This window comes from Myxocyprinus asiaticus, chromosome 14 (genome assembly GCF_019703515.2).
Source record: "Myxocyprinus asiaticus isolate MX2 ecotype Aquarium Trade chromosome 14, UBuf_Myxa_2, whole genome shotgun sequence".
Classification (NCBI taxonomy): domain Eukaryota; kingdom Metazoa; phylum Chordata; class Actinopteri; order Cypriniformes; family Catostomidae; genus Myxocyprinus; species Myxocyprinus asiaticus.
This window is the reverse complement of record NC_059357.1, coordinates 1,538,244-1,560,538: the sequence shown is the minus strand read 5'-3', so window position 1 is coordinate 1,560,538 and position 22,295 is coordinate 1,538,244. Positions and strand designations below refer to the sequence as shown.

General features: G+C 37.7%; 2 protein-coding genes and 1 long non-coding RNA gene across 30 annotated transcripts in view; 1 reads left to right on the top strand and 2 right to left on the bottom strand.

Annotated features, from left to right (window-relative positions):
• LOC127452201 (nuclear factor 7, ovary-like) overlaps positions 1-21,645 on the bottom strand; it is a 114,743-nt gene extending 93,098 nt beyond the window's left edge. For 4 of the 27 annotated variants that reach the window (XM_051717539.1, XM_051717537.1, XM_051717538.1 and 1 more), the window contains exons 1-3: positions 21,015-21,636; positions 20,800-20,895; positions 20,469-20,702 (exon numbers count right to left, since the gene is read on the bottom strand). In XM_051717539.1, coding sequence (XP_051573499.1) covers positions 20,469-20,702; positions 20,800-20,895; positions 21,015-21,392 — 708 coding nt within the window. In that variant the 5' untranslated portion in view covers positions 21,393-21,636. Of the gene's footprint in view, positions 1-18,835; positions 19,674-20,175; positions 20,295-20,363; positions 20,387-20,468; positions 20,703-20,799; positions 20,896-21,014 lie in introns of those variants that run through there. The other 23 variants (XM_051717526.1, XM_051717525.1, XM_051717529.1 and 20 more) reach the window with 17 other exon arrangements.
• Positions 494-1,537, top strand: LOC127452207 (aerolysin-like protein). The gene has a single exon (XM_051717551.1). It carries the CDS (start codon positions 494-496, stop codon positions 1,433-1,435), a length of 942 nt encoding a protein of 313 aa, XP_051573511.1. The 3' UTR covers positions 1,436-1,537.
• On the bottom strand, positions 4,948-8,191 carry LOC127452213 (uncharacterized). 2 transcript variants are annotated; one of them, XR_007899221.1, is made up of 4 exons: positions 7,056-8,191; positions 6,309-6,959; positions 6,045-6,144; positions 4,948-5,699 (listed from the first exon to the last, which is right to left on the bottom strand). It is a non-coding gene; the product is annotated as an uncharacterized LOC127452213 (long non-coding RNA). The 2 variants fall into 2 exon arrangements; XR_007899220.1 differs by having other exon boundaries at positions 5,084-5,699; positions 6,309-8,180.
• Positions 21,646-22,295: the final 650 nt, after the last annotated feature.

The window sequence follows — 22,295 nt, the reverse complement described above, 5'->3', positions numbered from 1 at the left end:
TTTTATTCTCAATTATTTTCTATAGTGCTCATAAAAAGATTATGTGTCACTGAACTTGCCTATGCATAAATCCTGACAGTGTTTAGTTCTACATACAGATGTGTCAGTGTTCACATACTGAACATTCAGTTTGTTCATTGCTTCTTATGATTATTTATTATCTGCATAAGTATGGCTCTTTTCTCCCTGATTGAATGGGAGGATAATAATAATAATAATAATAATAATAAAAGGAAAAACAGACATTAATGCTTTTTTAAGTTAACATGTTCCTAACAAAGAGAGTACCTGCACCTTTTCTCTTCCACATCAAACACTGTACACATGTGTAAGATGTAATCATGTAAAAATGTTGACATCCATGAGCGATATGACAGAAGCTTGTTCACAGGCATGCATGTTTACTCTGGTATACTGGAACTTGCTTTGTTTTGGTTTTTTTTAACTACATTTGGTTTTGTCTGTGAAATTTTCAGATCTAACTGCTTCAAAGATGTCAACTCTGCTGACTATAATTGGGGGCCATGGAGGAGGTCAATTTTCATTTACTGGTCAGGATGTTGGGGCCAGTCTAGAGAGGATCTGGGTTTGGGTGGGAGGATCGCAGGTGAAGGCTGTCAGGGTCTGGCTAACAAATGGGAGAAATGAAACCTTTGGAAAGCCGTCCGGAAATTATAAAGAGTACACATTCCAGCCTGGTGAGTATTTCACCTCACTGTCTCTGTGGGGGAACGGAGCTGGAACGCGTCTTGGAGCCATCAGATTCAAGACCAACCGAAATGGAACTTTTTTTGTGAATATGACAAGCTGGCCATTAAAAACTGAATACCCTATCGATGTCGGCTCTGGATTTTGTCTTGGAGTTGTAGGAAGATCTGGTTCAGACATCGACTCTATGGGATTTCTGTTTGTCAATAAAGTTCAATCAGTAGTTCTCACCAATGTCAAGTATCCCAACATTAAACAGATGATTCCTCAGGTGATCACTGAAGAACTCAAATCTGTCACTTATAAGAACGGCACCTCCGTCAGTCAAAAGCAAAAAGTTGAAACCTCAAAGAAAGTTACCAAAACAACCTCTTGGTCTGTGACTGAAAACATTACCCACACATTTTCAGTGGAAGTGAAGGCTGGGATTCCAGAGATTGCAGAAATTTCAACAGGATACAGTTTTACTATCGCAAAAGAAAACACTTTCCGTCAGGAGCAGACAGATGAACGAATGGAAACACTCTCTTCAGAAATAGATGTCCCACCAGGAAAGAAGGTGGATGTTGATATCACCATCGGCAGATCCAGTTTTGACATGCCTTACACTGGCACAGTAAAGATCACATGCAAAAATGGCAGTGTGTTACAGTTTGAAACTAGGGGCCAATACAAAGGCATTACTTACACTGATATCAAAATTAACACTGAAGAATCCAATCTTTGATTTCAAGACAGATTGTGCTTTAGAATGTGCAATATTTTTGATTTTACTTATCTGCTTTTATCAATTGATCTACATGTCATTGTAATTTGATTGGGTGTTTGGAAGGAGGGGTTCCCTTCTGTTTAATTAAAATGGCTCCTTGCAGCAAAATATAAAGCAGGGTACTATACAACATTGTCTTTTTTTGTTTGTTTGTTTTTGCAAATAATATTTTCTGATTCCAATAAACAAATATTCATATAGCTTTATACTTTATGTAATCACCTTAAAAAAAATTCCACTAACCTTTTATGTGATTTACTTCACTGAGGCTGACTTGGGCACAGGCGCACCAAAACTGGACAGTTAAAGACTGGAAAAACATATCGATGAATCTGGATTTCTGCTGAGGTTCACAGACTGCAGCCTCAGCTTTCTGTTCTTGGTTGACAGAAGTGTCAGCCAAGAACAGTAGCTGTTGTAGGCCATCCGTCTCAAGGTTCGACATGTTGTGCATTCTGAGATCATATTCTTCTCACCACAATTGTACAGAGCGGTTATCTGAGTTACCGTAGACTTTGTCAGTTCAAACCAGTCTGGTCATTCTCTGTTGACCTCTCTCATCAACAAGGCATTTCCGTCCACAGAACTGCCGCTCACTGGATGCTTTTTGTTTTTGGCACCATTCTGAGTAAATTCTAGAGACTGTTGTGTGTGAAAATCCCAGAAATACTCAAACCCGCCCATCTGGCACCAACAATCATGCCACGGTCCAAATCACTGAGATCACGGTCCAAATCAACTGAAGTTCCTGACCCATATCTGCATGATTTTATGCACTGCACTGCTGCCACACGATTGGCTGATTAGATAATCACATGAATAAGTAGGTGTACAGGTGCACCTAATAACTGGTCACTTAGTGTACTTTTCAACATTGTCTTTTTTCAAATAACATTTTCTGATTGCAATATTAAATAAATGTTAGCTTTATACTTTATGCAATCACCTTAAAGTTTTCTCCAGTAACCTGTTATATGATTTACTTCATTGTGTATTCAAATGTGTCAATAAATGTTTAATCATCTGATATTTAATAAAAGCATTTCACATTCAAATGAATACTGTGCTATAAATGTACAAATCAAAATTAATTTGGCACACCAATTTCACCATGTCCACAGTTTAAATTCAATTTTTTGTTTTGTAATTTCCAGAGGCTTTTATTATGAAGCAAGTGCCAAAATCTCATTGTAGAGTGCCATCACTTTATTCTCTGTCTAAGAAACATGACACTCAGCATTTATAATATTTAATGCCACAAGTAGCAAAGCTATTATTTTAACCAACGTCCCTTTAAGGGAAGTCTGGTCACTCAGTGGTCATGTTCGTGGCAGCCTTTGGGAAGCTATTTTCTATGGATATAATTAAGTACAGTACATCTTCTTTCTACTTGAATAATAATAATAATAATAATAAACTTGTATTTTGTATAGCGCCTTTAAAAGTGGCTTCTCAAAGCGCTTAATAGGGAATAGGGAAATAATATCCAAAACAGTTAATTTGAAAGCAAACAACATATTTCAAATCAGCAATAAAATCTGACAACAATCATATAATAAATTGTGCTAAGGGATGAATTATGACTAATAATTTTATTGCCCCTGGGCAAGAAAACATACAGTGTTATGAACAAAATATGAATAGGGGCTGCTCACCATAAAATCTGACATCATTTATTCACCTTCATTCCAAACTCCATGACTTATATGATATATTCCATTTTCCCTTTCAAGAAGGTAACTTCGAGGCTGCATCAGTAGCCAACACTGTGGGAGCTCTTCCCAGGGGCGGCTACCATGAAACCCTATACCTATACCATAAGAGGACTATTTTAAAGTCTGTTGTAAGAGCAAAACTTCCTGCTGCCAGGTGGTGGTGCTATGACCGTGACCCAAAATAGTCAAATCCATGTGATTAGCCCCCAATCTCAGTTTTGATCTAAATCACACATTGCACATAGAAGACATAATACACTTCCTGTTTCCCATTTTTCACCATTAATTTAATGCCTCACCATGGCAACACCATTCAATATATCAAAATCTGTTTGCAATTTAGCATCTTCAATGTCTTGGCATAATGTTGTCTAAATGTGGTGACAGTCTCATGAATCACCTAGAAGGAGTATTTAAAAGTTCAGAGACTGCAATATTAAAAAAAATCCAAAATAGCTGACTTCCTGTTGGGCGGAGCTAATAATTATAACTCTGAAAGTTGTCCAGCTTCATGAGAACTATATATGTACCAATTTTGGTGACTGTAGGTGAATATGGGGGTGCTACAGATGCCGTTTTACACATCCATTTTAAACCTATTAACTGTCACTGGCCAACAGGTGGGCCATTTGAGTGTGGCTATAAAACAAATGCTTTGTTTTATATAAAAAGCGTCATCAATATTCACAAACTTAGTATCAAATTAAAGCTTAAAAACTCAACTTTTATCTTCTGCAAATATTTTGCAATTAGAACATTACATTGAAATCATATTTTAGAATGTTAAAAGAGTGCATTTTTAAAACATGCGACATGTGAGCGGTAGTACTATGTTTCATGTCCTCTGCATATGATTTGATCCAATGAATGAAGAAAAAACAGCATGCATTTCTTTAGGCTTGTTTGAGATGGGCAAGTTCTGTTCAGAACCAATCACTGGTGATCAGTGACAGGTGCATGCCCTTATTACAGGGACAATCCCCCTGGAGCAACCTGGAGTTAAGTGCCTTGCTCAAGGACACATTGGTGATGGTTGTGGGGACTGAACCAACAACCTTTTGCTTACCAGTTCAATGCTTTAGTCCACTACACCACCACCACTCTGACAACTTAACAAAACTATTAAAGTGGAAATTCAATGGAAGTTCTTCTCTGGCTTTTTGATGTTCCGCTTTATTTTCAGTTTGGACATGAACTTTATTACCACCTGCTGGTGAAATCTCCAAACTGCAAATGCAGGAACAGAATTTGGACTTTGCACTGAGTTAAGAGGTGGCATTGAAACGTCTTAGCACAACGACCAAATTCATAGGAAAATAGCAAATTGTGCCACTTCATTAACATACAATACACCCACAGCAGAGCATACACTCGCACCCATGCCCACTTGCACTTTGCAATGGCATGAAAATTGTACTTGGAATTAGCGCTCTCATGAAAATTGGATAATACGTTGCACACTCAAGAAAATAGAGCCCTTAGTCTCATTTCTCACCAAGTTTCCATCCACTTTTCGCGTTGTTCTGTTATCGACAAAGTGGAAATGCGTAAAACAAATTTGCGAAATTTGCCGTCTCCTGCTCGTTTTATTCAAGTGTACTTTTACCGATAAAATGGTGTCCGTCATGACGTCATTCACGTTTCGGTTTCACAAAGTTTTGGTTGACCTTAAAATAAATCTGCTCTTCAGGTGTTTCCTTACAGTATTTTGTGTATAGCCTTTAGCAAATTGTGTACCTCTCGCATCCCAGACGTCCCCACATTTGTGTAAAATGGAGAGAATATTGAGGAACTTTATTGAAATTGGCCAGTTTACTGTCATTTTAATTTCACATAATTGCAATAGCTGGCAAAATACAGCAGAAACGTGAGTCTGTAATCCAATATTACACTCCTGAATTAAAAACATGGACAGTTCGTTTATATTATGTCATTTTATTTTATTTGTTCCTCTGGAAAATATGTTGTGAAACGTGGAGCTGCAGTGTCCAAACAACATTAAAACTTCAACACTCCTTTTCACTCAGCTCAAATCACACACTATTGTGTGTAGGCTATCCTTTTCTAATTTTTAAAACCCAAAGAAATCACGCTCACTTCTTTCTCTTTTACATGGGTAAATAAACACTAGATAGCATGACTTTATTTCAGTAAGGCATGAAATGCAAACATCTCTTTTCTGTGCCAATCACTGATCTGTTAGTCCCAAATAGGCTCAAACTTTATATCTAATCTTACCTTGGGTTGTTAGCTTTAAACAGAGACTATATTTGCTGTGGTCTCCCATTCATTACTACAGAAGTTTACCCTGCTATATTTGATTCATTTTAGATCATTTATAGAGTCACACCCTTTATTGAGCCTGTAGAGAAAGTATGAAATGCAGGAAACTGAAATCCTGACATGTTCTATACATTCAGCAGACATAAACAGAAGTGCTGGTCATTGGTTGATTGTTCCGGAAGAGATACGGGCCAGTCAGTGAACTCTCCATCTGTTCAGACATCCTGCATAAACAGAAATAAATGCATGAAATATTCAGCAATAAGCACATCTCGACATTAGCCATTACATGCATAATTAGCTATAATGAAAAGTGATCTAACAGTGCATTAAATGTGTATATTAAAACTGTATCAGGGTCTACAGTATCTCAGCTCTCATGAGGACAGAGAGAAGAGAGAATAGAGACTCTGCATTGATGTAGCACACGTCCTACACCCCACACTACACAACACATGTAACGCAGGGCTCTAACAGCGTGCACACGCAACATTAACATGTCTTTATATGAGATGAGAACATTTATTTGTACTTCAACTGTGTTTTAAGACAGACAGCAGAGGCTTTACCTTCAGTAGAGAAACGACTGCAACTTTCTGGAGCTTTTCAAATACGCTGGTGTGGATTTATTTACATCAGTCCAAACTACCTATAGTGAGGAAAAACTACCTGCAGCAAAATCACAGATATGAACGTCAACAACAACAACAACAACAACATGTTCAGATTGCATTCCATTCTTAAAACCCATTAATGAGCTTTAAAGTCTAATGGTACTGATCTACTTATATTTGATAATATGTTTAATTCTAGCAGTAGAAAAGTGTATATACCTTTAATGACCGTGTGATTCACTGACACGTGTTTCTCGTCTTTGTTTCCTTGTTCAGTCTGTTACAACATGATGATGTTTATCACCATCTATCTTTCAGATCTTCTTCTTTTGGTTTTTGGTGATTCAGTCTGTGTATATCGCCACTTACTGAACTGTAATGCACTCATGATTTAATTAATCTTTTCCTTTAACCTTCAATTGTTTCGATATCCTTCTCTCCCTGCTTTCTTACACAACTTACTTACAAAAGATGCTTATTAAAAATAGATCAAGTTGTGTTTTTTTTAGATATGCAGCCAATAACCTACAAACAAGGAAGTCTTAAATAATGCCTAAAGACTCTAACTAAATTAATCTGACTCGATACATGTGTTAACGAACTATGATAATGACCTACTCGGACAACACATTGTTTCCTAGAGCTGCAGAAAATCCTCAAAACAGACACAAGCAGCGTATCTATCAACCACAAATAATATAATATTGAGCGACAGCCGTCGGAGTCGCACTAAAGTGACGTCACCTCCCCCTCTTCCACTGATTGGCTAGAGGAGCTGTCGATCAAGAACTAGTGGACCAATAGTGACGTAAAACACCCCCTGATTTACATGAAACTCACCTCCCAAGTTTTGGAAAACCAAGCGCAGAACTTGGAAACAAAAGCAAAGAAAAATACAGCGTAAGCGTACAATTTTTTTTAATATGAGTAAAATTGTCAGAACACAAGAAATAGTAATATTGTCACGTTTCGTAGAGATGAGGCAGGATATAAGTGCAGCAGTCCTTTAATTCACAATGACAAGAAAGCGAGGATACACAGAAGACGATGACTAAGGTTACAAAACAAGACAGCCGTTTGGGTTACCATAAACTATGTAACAATGAACAAGAACTGACAATGATGGAACTAAACTAGAGGGTATTTATACACAAGGTGCTGATGACGGAAACGAGAACAGGCGAGAACAATGGGGAACTGAGGGCAGTGCATTCTGGGAAATGTAGTCCGGGGGAAACAGAAGCCAGAGGACGAAAACCACTTCAAAATAAGAGTCCTTGGAAACACGGTGTCTGTGACAAATATAACCAAGGAAAACATGATTTTGTTTGCAGTTCTGATGACTTTGCTTTAATTTTTATTTTATTTTTTGCAGCATATTTTAAATGTGTTTATATATTTTTGATTCATGCTTGTTATTTTTTTTTATCTGCGCTAATTATTTTGATTTGCGCTCCCTTTTCTCCCGAATTTGGAATGCCCAATTCCCAATGTGCTCTAAGTCCTCGTGGTGGCGTAGTGACGAATCTCAGTTGCCTCCGTGTCTGAGACCGTCAACCTGCACATCTTATCTTGTTGAGCGCGTTACCGCGGAGACGTAGCGCATGTGGAGGCTTCACGCTATTCTCAGAGGCATCCACGCACAACTCACCACGCACCTCACCGAGAGCCAGAACCACATTAGTGACCACAAGGAGGTGACCACATGTGACATACCCACCCTAACAACCGGGCCAATTGGTTGCTTAGGAAGCCTGACTGGATGATCTGCGCTTTTTATTTATTTTTGTGCTTATTATTTTTTTTTTATCTGCGCTTATTATTTTGATTCATGCTTATTTTTGGATCCGTGACCGCAATATATTTGACGGGATTTTGATCCCATAGCTTTGTTCCCACTCTAGTTCAATCAAGACCCCATGATTCAGATGGCACTGTGTGTTCAGCTCCTCCATCCTCCACACAGAACCCCTCATGATCCTAAAAGTGTGGAATAGCATCATTAATCTAATGTATATTAAATTATTTTATTCAAACCTGTACTATTTAAGTACTGCATCAAAATCCTGTACCCTACTTGATCCCATTATACTCCCAACCCAATAAAAATTCAAATCCTTATCTTTTCGTATCCTTATTTAATATCACCCTTACCCAAAGGAACGCTAACATCCACTTCTTTCCTTTTTAAAACATTTTTAGCTAGCTCATCTGCCACTTCATTACCAGATTTCCATTCATGCGGTGGTACCCAACAGAATCCTACTTCCACTCCTTTCCTATGTATTTGCCACAGCAACATAAATATTTCATTCATCAGATCTTAACAGATGCAGAATCAGAACACACCAGCACTCTGTCTGGTCTTATCTCCTCTACCCACATTAATCCTGTAATAATAGCAACACTTTCTACAGCATATATTGACAACTCTGATGTTAGTCTCTTTGATATAGATATATATATATACTCCCACTCCTGTAATCTCTAGATTTGTGTCTCTTGAACCATCTGTATAGTTGAGTTCTTGTATAAAATCTTTCCTTGATATGTTTCTTTACATTATATTTAATTTGTCCTATTTCTTCCCATTCTCTTCTCTTATCTAGTGTCTCCAAATCTATTTCTTACAGCTTGTAAATTATATCACTAACCACATTCCATTCACATATCTCAGCAATTTCAACTGAGATTAATGTCATACATGATGTTGTATTTCTCGTTACGTTAAATCTAGTGTCTTGCCCTGTATTTAAACAAACTAAAGACCTATCTTTAATGAACTGTTCAACTATTTCCCCATTGGAATCTATTTTCGTACTACCCCATAACCAATTGCGTGCATTAAAATCACCGCACCATAACTCCTTTTTTCCCCATTCCCTCCAACCTTCTCAAGCAAACATTGCGTCATTTTTGAATATGCATTATAAAAATTATATACAGTAAGTGATCCCCCTTGATAATACATTTCTACCATAACACATTCTGCTTCTTTAACTTCAGGAATAGTGTCAGGACTGGTGTGAAGTGCACACTGTACAGTGCATATAACATTGAGTCTGAATGAGCCCCCACCTGTACAAACATAACAGTGATTAGTATTTACTACTTTTTATAGAGGCATTCAGTTGATATTATTATCTTTACTGTATTTCGGACAGTTTGCATTACAAGCATGTACAGGGAGGTGATAAGTGTGGGTGTCAGCTATAATGTGAAAGGTCAGGTGACATTATAATGAAATTAAATTAAACTTGACATATCTCACTTTTATGTCAGGGCCTCTTCTGGATCCTCACGTCATGGCCAGCGAGGAGAAACTGTAAGACATCCATCCACAACCGTGGATATGCAAATTGCTGCACAGGCTTGAGGGCCTTAATTTGGTGGACTCTAAATTTGGCCCTGTGCCATTTGGGTCTGTGCTCTCTTACCAGTTTCCTCCTGAAATAAGTAGAGACATTATTAAACACCCTGGTGCCCCTGAGTTTCCTCAGTTGCCTGTTGACGGTTACAACTTTAAATTTCCAATAGATTTTGATCCCAACTACAAGCAACAATGCCACTTGGAGAGCCTAAAGGTGTCACGGGAGATCTCTGCTGCTATTGGGGCAGAAACCCAACTGCAGTCAAAATGCCAGCTGTGGACTCAGGAACGCAAACCCCAACTTACAGCCAGAAGATTGAAATATGCCATGTTCGTGGGGAGTCTTCTGCCAAAGCCCTGGCAGCCCGCATTCTGAGAGAAACTCCTCAGACAGGCGCTATGAAAAGAGAGTTGGATCTTGAACCTGAGATACTGAGGCAATATTCAGATTTTTGTGATGTCTCTGTGACACAATGTGGGATCATCATCCACCCCTGATGCACCTCACCTTGCAGCCAGCCCTGATGCTAAAGTCTTCAAACCAAGAGAAATGTTGTTTTGAAGCTTCTTAATGTGGTGACTTAAAAAAAAAGGTTAATAGATAAATGTATCATTATGATTTAGCAGTGTTGAAGTATTGAATGTGACAAGGTAAACCTATGAGCAGGCTGATCAGACAACATCAAAGCCTGTCTTTTTATTCTTAAGAACATTTTCATGAATCCAGCCCCTGATCACAGTTAAAGGACAGGCCTGCCTTAATATGAGCCACAAGTACTATTATCAGTTTCAAGGACAACTGGCCTTAAGCAGACTTCAGTGGTGTGATTTCATTACAGATACCCACACTGACTTCACAGTTGAGAGAATCTTTAGGGATGAGGAAATTATCAACTCAATGCGACAGAAGCTGGATAATATAACATCTACATGTGTCTTATTAAGCTGTAAAACTTGAGGCAGAATTTTATAACATGTAAATAGTTTTAGATACATTATAACCTTTATTTAACCAGAATAACCTCTCTGAGATTAAACATCTCTCTTACAGGAGTGTCCTGGCCAGGATGGACAGAAAATAAGTCAAAAAAGAAATACACAGCCTTATTTAAATAAATAAAAAAAAAAACAAAAAAAAAAACAGAAATTTACAATACTAAAAACACTTACAAATCATTGATTCATCTTCAAGCTGATGATAAATTGAAAATGTTCCATAGACACCAAGTTTTGTAATTTCAGTTTCACTTAAAAACAATTCCAATCAAACGGAGCTGCAAACTTATAAAACCTTTTTACCTAATTCAATTCGAACATGGGGAACAGAAAGAATATAACAATTCTGAGAGCGAAGGGAATATTTCCCAACACTGTTCAGTTGGATCAAACAACAGAGATACGAAGGCTAGAACCCCAAGATAGCCTTGTAAATAGTCGTATACCAATGCATTTCTCTTCTAGTAGACAAAGAAGGCCAAGCTACTCTATTATACAATGTACAATGACGTGTTGAGGGTTTCCAATTCGATATAAATCTTTAAGCACCATGATACACAGCATCCAAAGAAGAAAGAAGATAAGATGGAGTAAACTGATACACAACATCCCCATAATCGAGTACTGGTAAGAATGTAGCAGAGACGAGTTTCTTTCTTACAATAAATGAAAAACAGAGCTTGTTATGCCTTGGGCTTTGTCCAAGACCGTTTTATTAAGTCATGCCTCAGATATTACTACAACATCTGCATTGGTGTTGTTTGCCCAAATATCCAACTTAGGAAGCAAGCTTCTCACATTTATATGAATGAAACCCAGTCCTAATCTAGATTTAAAATCAGCTGGAACATTAAAAACCAAAGCAGCATCATTATAAGGGCCTGGATTTGGTAAAAGTTTTCCAGATATCAATAACATAGGAACTATAAAACTCTATCACATTACTGTTTTACTTTTTTTGAATTTGAGCTAAAAGAGTAATTGACAATGTTGTAGTTTTCTTTCTTAGTTAACGCAGACCTTATAATATCCTCATACACAAAATTAGGAAATAACTTCAATCGACATTCATTAAAAACAAGAATGTTTGTATATACCCCAATATATGTCCAATTTGTCCACTTTGCAGCTGCAGGAATATCGTGATGCAGTGGAGAAGAAACTGAATCATACCTGCCGCTGATGTTTTCAAGGCTTAAAATCAAAAGAAGTAATGCCACCAAAGTCATACGTTCAGAAGTTACATACAGCATTGTCAATTTGAGATCCACAACCATAGAAATCAAGTAAATCCGTAGGTCACATGAAGGAGGACTCCATAGATCCACAAGAAGGGAGACTCTGCGAGATCGTTGAACTGGAACTGCTGGCCGAAGGAGCACGTGCAAATACCCCAAAGATCACAACCGGAGTCTACCAGGCACGCCCGGCCCAACGAAACAGCCAGCCGAGTCAGCCCGAGCAGCCGGAAACAGCACAATCCGCAGAAGGCTCCTACGCAATCCACCGAAACACCGCAACACCGGCAGCAATCACGCACACACTCAGCCCCGGTTAGAAGCCGCAGCTGAAAAACAACAGCAGGACTTGGTCCACAAAACAAATCCAATTCCTAGATTGAGCTCAAGGTCACATTGACTATGTCATCAGAGTTTAGTTCACAAATGTCCCCAAGTTTGGAAACGTTAATATTATAATGATTGCAGCATCTCCATCAGGCCGCAAACAAGCTCAAGTTGGAAGGCTTGAGTTTGATGACGTAGTGGATATTTAATTCTTGGATATTTAATTCAAAATCATAAAATAAATAAACACTGGTGTCTATCAAACTTCCTAATAGGTTTGACATTGCAAAAAGAGACATAAAATGCACGTAAAATGTATCAATTAAAATAGACAAGAAGACAAACACCAACAGACTTAACGAGCTGCCATCTTGGAAAGTATGTGGAAGGTTAACAAGTGACAACCTATGAAACTGATCTAAGCAATTCCTGTTGTAAATAAAAAAGATTCTTACAATGCAAAATTGACTGAAATTGTAAACTGCGATGAGAATTGGATGTAAATATATATAGCCTATGTACTGACATACAAATGTAGAAAAGGCTTGTAATGTGTGTGTTTTACATTTAATTATCAAAATCAAAAAACAAGATTGGAAGCAGTTGCTTGCAAACATACAGTTAATAAAGCTTCATTAAATTAAATTAAGTTTATAATGTAATATCTGTGGAAGTTCTCGTCATTCAAGTCATGTTCATATCTTGTAGTAGTATTCAGAGTAACTGAGTTGCTGTGAAAAGACTTGAATAAGTTTTGATCATCATCCAAGAAGCTTCTTCAGTTCTACTGACTGGTGGGGATGTCTGACCTTTTTAACCTCTTAAGTGTGTCACCCCAGAGAGACATCCCCACCAGTCAATAGAACTGCAGAAGGTTCTTGGATGAGCAGCGAAACTTCAAGTCAAGTCATTTTTATTTGTATAGCGCCTTTCACAACACACATCATTTCAAAGCAGCTTTACAGAAAATCATGCATTAACAGAAAGTAAAATTGTAATATCTATAATGTCTTAGAGTCATTATTATGTAGTTTGATAAAATACAATTGTGAATTGTGTTTAAAAATAAGTAATTAAATAATAATTGTATTTAGAACCCCAGTGAGCAAGCTGAAGGTGACTGTGACAAGGAACACAAAACTCCATAAGATGTTGGTTAATGGAGAAAAATAACCTTGAAAGAAACCAGACTCACTGTGGGGGCCAGTTCCCCTCTGACTAACATCATGAATATAATGACAATATTACTTATGTATAGTGCAAGTCATGGTATAAAATTATTAAAATAAGTGTTAAGGGTCAGTGTTTAAACAAAGATTTTGCAGATACAAGGAGAAATCAGAGGCCCTAAAACTGATCCCTGTGGCACTCCATTCTTTACTTTTGTTTGGTTTGACAATTCCTCATTTACATAGACAAAGTGGTAGCGGTCTGCTAAACAGGACCTAAACCATGCTAATGCAAGTCCACTAATGTCAACATAATTCTCTAGCCTATTCAAGAGAATTCAAGTCTTGTCACAGCAAATCCAGCTGCTCTGAATTGTACTACACTATGGTTACAATGTAATTCACTGCCATGTATTTGTTCTGCAATACAGAAAAAGCTGTTACTATTTTTTTGTTATACAAACCAGGAGAAGGATGGCAGGCATAGTCATGATCTTTTGCCACTGCACCTGCAGGTAATGCCTCCTCTGTGCTGTCCCGTGGGACAGGCACCTCCTGAGAGTCATCAAGGACAGCAACACTAAGACGTTTTCTTGCTCGCTGGTAAACTGACTCCTGAGCTTGTGAGCCTCTTCCTAGAGGTGTGAAATATGTTGATACACTTGATTGTCTTGATACATTTTTGGTAATAATTTTTCAGTCCCCAAAAATATCAAAAAATTTAACATAACATCACAAATGCTTTATATGGCAACAGGACGATTTATTATGCTTTAATTTTTTGTATGGATTAATACAAGCTGTATTAAAAAGCAAATGCAAAACAAGCTCAGTACTCAACCTTCATACATTTATTTTTTCTTTATGTATTTCAAACAAATATAATTAATTGTAAGGCACTGTAATACTTACAACTTAATATAACAAATTATTGTGACCTTTATTGTTAAATGTAATGTATCACCAGGTTTAACACTGTCCTCCTACCTTTACCCCAGTCATTCCAGTGGAATTTAGATGGCACTGCTCCTTGTTTAATCTGGATTCGTCCACTGGCTGATGTATGTACAGTATATCCTCTGGGGCAAAGTGTTGACTACACACGTAGGTGAAACTCAGCCCCTCATCTCTTTTGATCGCCCTCACCCAACAGGCACGTATTATTGCGTCCACAGGAAAATCGTGGAAACTCAAATAGGGAAATTTTTGTTTGTAATTAGAACAACAAGGAACACTGCAATAGCATCTTCTTGATGACTGCCATGCTTGTTGGGTGGACTGCTGTTGGGTGGACACAGGGAGAAAGGAAAGAGCAAAATGATGAATCACATCAGCATATGGAAATGGTTTCGCATTTAGCTTTAATTAAGAGTCAAGCTATTCTAAACAACAGTGTTGGAATAGGTGGGTGATTATACATTAAGTAAATGCTTAACATAAAGTGTTAAATAAACTTGTTACAGCACAGGCCGGCAGCAATGCATATTTTTCCCATTGCTAAAGTTGCTACTAGTTAGCCAACATTCCCAACCATCTAAGGCAGTTACAGAATGGTAAATTGGAAATGATCATTAATGTTACCAAATGAACCCAATTGTAAATACGTAAACATTATTAGTCTTAACTTTACCTTTTGTAATTCGAGTTGTTGAACATTCCTACATTTTCCCGAGAAGTCTCTGGTGCGAAGGTAAAACGGAAGTAAACATACACTGTTTGCGGAAAGGCAGAAGTTAACTGACATCATTGTGAAAAGGGCCTATTGGCCTATATGCTATTCCTTCTTGTATGAATGTAACTAATCCTCCACTTTGTGTTCCCAATCTATCCTTTCGAGTTTTATCCTGGCAAAATAAACTGCAGGTTTGGCTTCAACCATGATTCTTGTATGCATACTATATTTGGTTTATGATCTAACTCTAATACATATTTCTTGAACTCTTGACCATTCGCTATCAGACTTCTTGCATTCCATTGTAAAACACTAATTACCATCAAGCTAGTCAGAAAACTGTGAGGTTTCATGCAAAGTTGATCGAGAAAGTATATCATGAATCATGTTGGCTGAAATTTCAACATTGCAGCTTCCAAAATTGTTTTAATCTTCGCTGATCTGCTTGACAGCATTGCTGTAACATTAATAACCTTGACAATTAATGCCAAAAAGCTATATATAGCCTTCAATAACCCTATTGGATGTATATATTTTCATCTCAAAAGTCATTACCTTATATGAATTCAGCTCCTTGCTTGATTTAGGTTAATCTCTTATGCTATTCTGACTTGTTTTGGTCTTTTTTGTATTCCCTCCTGTGCCGCCGACAGGGTTGTGAACCATGCATTTTGTCACAATGACACTAGCCGACAGGGTAGTGATTAACATTGTACATATGTTCTTATTCTCACCTCTGGGAGTGGAGTAATCAGAGCTTCTAACACCAATACAAACCATCTGGTCAGTGATCAACCTTCTTCCCCAGTAAAGATCTGAGAGACAGGGAAGATACATGCAGGTTGTAAAACCTGGCAAAGGGGTTAGAGGAAGCCTGACCTTCAGCCAGACATATGCCTTCTAGAGACACGTGTTTCACCCATGCCCAGGAGAAGGCCATACTGCTGGTTGAATGAGCTTTTATGCCCCTGGTGCATTGTGTGCCTTGCTGGTCATATGCGAGCGCAATAGCATCCACGATCCAGCTGGAAATTATTTGCTTGAAGACGGCCAAACCCTTTGTGCGTCCTCCAAAGCAAACAAAATGTTGTTCTGACACCCTGAATTGACTCGTTTGGTCAATGAACATGCTTAATGCCCTCACAGGGTGTAGTCTCTTAGCCTCATTCGACTCAAAGGGAGGAGGGGAGAATGCTTGTAAGGTAGCAACCTTAGCCCTAAAGGGGGTTGCCAGCACTTTGGGTGCATAACCTTCCCTGGGATTAAAAATGGCCTGTGACAGACCTGGTCCAAACTCTACACTGGAGTTTTTGATCAAAAGGGCTTGAAAGTCCCCACTATGTTTGACTGATGCCAAAGCCATTAGCAGCACAGTCTTCAGTGAGAGATGGCGTAAACTTACCGCCTCTAGTGGCTCAAACGGGGACCTTGGAAGTGCATTTAATACCAGCGCCAAGTCCCAGACCGGGACATTGATGGGGCTAGAAATTACTAGATGTCTTGCACCTTGCAAGAATCTACTGACCAGAGAGGGTTTGCCTACCGACATGCCACAATAACGTCATAAAACGTACATAAATCCCACTCGGGCATATTGCGCTTAACGTGTAAGGTTATTACAAGCATCAAAAAAGCTCAACATAATGCACCGTAGTTTGTTTTTAACAGAAATGGCATTAGCTTTGCTAAATTCTGGCTTACCTGGTGTAGAATCGGATATCATCATCAGAGCCGACAAACCACTGCAATCCAAACTCTCGCTGAACACGTAGCTCCTGTAGCTGATTCCTCAGGTCCTCCAATTCAATGGTGAGTTCTTGTATTTTATAACTACTTAAGTCGGATGATCAGGGCTTAGGAACTGTAGAGTAATAATGATCACTTGCTACATCCATGGGAATGGGTTCAACGGTGATTACCTCGACAGGTCTCTCTCTCCTCTCCCATACATTGGGATGTTGTAGGAAGGATGTAGTTGTTCCAATGAAAGAGCACTGCCACAGAACCCTTCACTAGTCTCCTTTGAGCCTCTATGGTTTGTGGTTCAGTGAGCTGATCTGGTGTAAAATGTCTGCTATATACTATTGTGTGAGGAGTAACGATGAAATGGTCTCGCCGTATGTTTACCAACCTCTGCTTTCTCAAATCGGCCATGATTGGAAATCCGTGAAAACTTAACGTCCCATTAAACTTTGAAGACGCTGTAAACAGTGGAGCACAACAGTGTTCCTTGTATTGCTTTTGCTGTCTTTGAAATGTACAAATCTTTTTGTGGACACTCATTTTGAACGGTTGTTTTGGAAATTCAACGGCAACAGCGGACGTATACCCACAATTGGAAACAAGCGGGCCGCACTATTTCAAAGCAGAAGTACGTCATGAGGCTCAGTGCAAGTAGTCCATTGCCCCCCTTAGATGCCTCATATTGTTGGGGATTTTTTCCACTTTGAAGTCATAACACAAAGATATTCAGTATTGTATAATAATAATAATGATTATTATTATTATTATTTCACCTAACTTTTTCTATCAGTTATCTCATATGGTATCTCACTGACCTGTTTTTCTTAATTATACATTTTATTTTGATCAGCTCTTATGCATTAATATGCTTCTTTTCAGTCACTTATTTCCCAGCAAGCATAATGTAATCTATGCTGTAATGTGCTGACTTACATTTATTGTTGTTCTTTGCAAAGACTTTATTATACATTTCATTTATTTTTCCATGTTATTAATGTTGTATTCTTATTTTAAATGCAATAATTTTTTATAATACATAACAATATAACTACTTTATAACATAGCTAGTATATGCCTCACCTCGAAGCTGTTAACGATGATGATGTTTCTTTTCAATTACACTTGCTCTCTGGATCAGTTCTTAATGGCAAAACTGGCGCGAACAAGTAATCAATAAAGGAAGATGAATGACTTAAAGCTGCTACAGCGAGCAGCCCCCTCTGTTGGTCAAAATAAACAGCACATGATTAACCTTGTTGCTGGTAGTCTTCAATAGCGGCTTTCTTGCCATGTATTTTCACTTTGCGGACTGTTTTGAACGCGCAGTAAAAACGGGGACATTTCTGGCGACAGACCGTCAAACACCAGGACTGTCCCAGGAAAACAGGGACATCTGGTCACCCTACTTTAAAGACTTACAGAGTCTTACAGATTCTTATAGTTTCTGTCAATATTAGTCAAAATCAAAAGCATTCAAATATCATTTATTATACATATCTCTGGAATAACTGATTGTGATTGGTCAATTCTGGGATTCTGTGGTCAAATATTTTTGCATTCTGATGCTTAACTGTATGATCCCTGTCAGTCTGTCAGTTCAAAACCACTACTTCTGAGAATTTAATGATTTTATTTCACTTTAAATTGGCTCATAGTGCCATCTAGAGGTGCATCAAGACATAACACAATTAAATCATTAATCATTAAAATCATTAATGTTTTATTCAGAATTTACATATAATATTTATCATACATTCATAGCACATCAGAAATAATCTAAATAATGATCCAGAATCACAGAAACTGAAAGAACAAGTTCTGATATTAATATAATTATCATGAGTGAATCAAATACAGATTATTATAAAGAAACTCTTGGATATTTTCATCTGATTTCTGTCAATGTTGTTATTGTTTAAACCCTCTTTAATGCTCATTTCATACTGTAAATAGACTTTCATTTATTCTTTTATCACAGAGTTTTACCACTTCACTGAGAAGATATAACAGACACTTAAGTTGAGTGTTCTTATTTTAAGACATGTAGGAAGTCTTTTGGTGATTGTGGAGCATTTTGGAAAAGAGATTAACTGCTTTGTCAACATACAAGTTGCAAAAGACAACTGAATGAAGAGATCGGTATGGAAAAATGTGTGAAAATGATTGTAAAATCTTGTAATCGTACTCTATATTCTGGATCTTCAAAAAAGTTGCTATGGTGACGCCTTATGAGACTGACCTGGTTAGATTAAAGGTTCAGTGAGTCACTGGTAGTTAAGATGAGAGTAAACTGGTAAAGATGAAGTGTGGAGCAAATATCAAATATATGATCACATTTAATTGATTTCTATGAATTTACAAATGACAAAAATCATGTTAAGAATACTCACTCATATGTCTGATGAGATCATTCAATCTTATTTGTTGAGTTTTTGTAGACTATGTTGGGTTATTGTTGACATATTTAACCTTTGGAAATCTAAATGTTCTAAGATTGCATAAATTACTAAATACTTGTGAGATTTTCAGTAAGCAGGATCAGATATTACTGTGATTTTACTGTGAATTTAACTGGTAAAATCCTCAGAGGGGATGTGACATCACAACTCCAGAAGAATGGCAAGAGTGTGTGTGTAAATGTGTGTGTGAATGTGTGTAGATGTGTGTTAGTTACAGGATCAGAGAATGACACTTTTCCTCCGTCATAATCCAGATGAACTCTCATACGCTCAAGATTCTGTGTGACATGAAACACAGTGGAACACCATGAGAACAATCCAGTCTTACTGTACTTCACACTCCAGACATCAGTGTTCAAGAAAACATATCCCTTCCTCTGGTTTGATGCTGTAGTTACTCCAAGAGTCCAGTTATTATTGCCTTTAACCTCCACATCCCAGCAGTGTGTTCCTGAGTTAAAACCCTCTGAACCCAGAACACACGAATAACAGTCAAATCTCTCTGGATTATCAGGTAATGTTTGTCTGTTCTTGCTGAATCTCACACTGGTCAGATCATCAGACAGGATCAGAAGTGGATGTGCAGTGTTTGGATCCAGAATCACAGGAGCTGATGAGAGAAAACAATCAACAGATGCTTTTATTCTCATGTTCATATAATCATCAAGAGTGAATCATATACAGATTATTATGAATTATGAACACGTGTCATATTGATGAAACACTATCAGATATTTTCTGTGATTATTGTCAGTGTTGTTATTAGTTACACACTCATGATTTATTATCAGTGTTTAACAGTGAATCACAATACAAACATTAAAAGTGTGCTTCAGAAATGTGAAATGAACTCATGTTTTGGGACACTTCAAATAATAAATCAAATGGAAATGTGGAGATGCTGTAAATATTCTGTGTATCAAACTCTAATCTGCAGCAGTATGGTCATGTTCATTTCAGCAGTTCTGTGTATCATTTTAAAAGTGTGTATAGTGTATATTATTGTAATGTTTATAATGTAGTACAGACTTTTGTTTTTTCAGAATCAGTTTTGTGTAAATATTAAAATGTCACACTCTCAGTGTGCTCGCAGAGATGTTTGGTGGACTCACTCTTGTGGACAATGTCTTGCATCTTCTTCCAGACTCTGAATGTCAGGTTGCCCAAGTAATGTGGCACATTAATGAAAGCTCCAGAAGTCATCTGTGGATCCGGCTGTGAGCTCTGGACTCTGGAAGAACATTCAGGAGTCAGTACTGCAGTGACTTTGACTTCACAACCATAGAGAGGAGACACTTACCTTTCCATTGTCACATTAAAGTTCTGCAAAAGACAAAAAAACACTTGATGATCTCCTCAAATGATCAATAAGAGCAGAAATCAATGATGAGAGTTTGACTGTCACCTTTAGAAATGAGACATCGTCATTGGCTTTCATCATTTCCTCCATGTCTTTGATTGTGTGTGAAAGAGCTGAGATGTGTGTGTTCATCTCCTCAAGCTTCTTCTTCATCATCTGACTCTTCTGCTCCTCTTCCTCTCTCAGTTCAGTGATTGTAGCTTCTTCTTCATCTCGGAGAAACTCATGAAGCTTCTTAAACTCCTCTTTAATCTGACGCTCTGTGTGCTCAGCTTGAGTCTGAAATCACATCAAATTCACTTCAATCAGCTCTGCATTCACACACATCACATCATTTATCACCAAATGTGTTTGATTGTTGATTCTGTATCCTCACCTTGATGTGTTTAACTGATTTATCAAACTCTCCTTTAATGTTTTCTTTGTGTTTGAGTTTCTCTTGTAAAGACTCCAGCGCTGTATTGAGTTCCTCCTGCAATTTAACAAAGTGAAAATACTGTAATATGTTCCTGTATGTAATACATAGTATGATGAATATTGTTTAAAGCTATTTGTTTTTCCTTAATATGACTCAAGAGACGTTTTTTGTACCTTGTAAGATGGAACAACTTCACTGATGGGTCTGAATTTATGATTGACGTGTTTCTCTGAATCTCTGCACACTAAACACACCGGCTGTTTATCGTCCAGACAGAAGAGTTTGAGTTTCTCACTGTGTAAACTGCAGATCTCCTTCTCATTTCTCTCCTTCACAAACAACTCACATAAATTCTTCAACACCAGATTACGAGGAGGTTCATCTCTTGAAGATCTTCTCCTGCAGACAGGACACTCCTGAGTTCTCTTGGTTTTCCAGAACTGTTGAAGACACTCTTTACACACACTGTGACTACACGACAGAACAACAGGATTCTTGTAGATTTCACAGCACACGGGACAAGAAAGTTCTTCCACAGATAGTGAATCCATTTTCACTGTTTATAAAAGCTCCAACGATCTGAACTTTACTTTCGCTTTCTGAATGTTGCTTTCAATAATGAATAATCATCAGAATCACCAAAGATCTGCTGTCGACTCTGAAACAAACTTCACAAAAATTATTGTAGAAAGTGTTTCGATTTTGTCCAAAAAATTAATAGAAGAGCCAGTATAACAGGAAATAAATAATAAGACTGTAAATGTTGTATGAGGGTGTAGTTTCTGATCATCTGTGCGTGTGATTGTTCGCAGGTCAGACAGCAAAATCAGGATTCACCGGTTTAACAAGCACCTTCAGAATGAATTTACAGTGAATCTTTCTGGTGTCTTGAATCAGACACATTTACTGAGAATAGGGGCGGACTGGCCATAGGGAGAACCGGGACTTTTTCTGGGTGGGTCAGCAACTTTTCTGGGTGGGTCAGTGCCATTTTTTATTTTCCTGGTCAATTGCTGGTCATTTGCTTATTTGATTACTGATCACGAAATTGTGTGGAATCTTAAATATTTCTTATATTATGTCATTATAATCATGTAATAACTAGCACGCAAGCAACAGTGAGAGAAGAGCAGGCTATTTTATTTATAAGAAGTTTTTAATAGTGTTTAGTCTCCCATTCAGCTGATGAAAACACGCTGTGTGATCATGAGGAAGGATTACATCAAGATGTAGATTGGAATGCAGGTGCAGAATTTATATAAATAAAATAGTCTACTCCTCTCTCGATGTTGCTGGTGTGCCGGTGATTAACCCCCCATGTGCCAATGCTGGCATGTGTGTGTCAGGAATACCCAGACTCAGAGATGGTGTTGAACCCAATGGTAGGAGTTTATTGCAACACAAAAACAAAAAGAAACAAACAGGTGAATTGTAAACAAGCAAGATGGGTCAGA

Bases quoted from the DNA above. Each gene is read 5' to 3' on its own strand.
- LOC127452207 (XM_051717551.1), top strand. From the start codon at position 494: ATGTCAACTCTGCTGACTATAATTGGGGGCCATGGAGGAGGTCAATTT.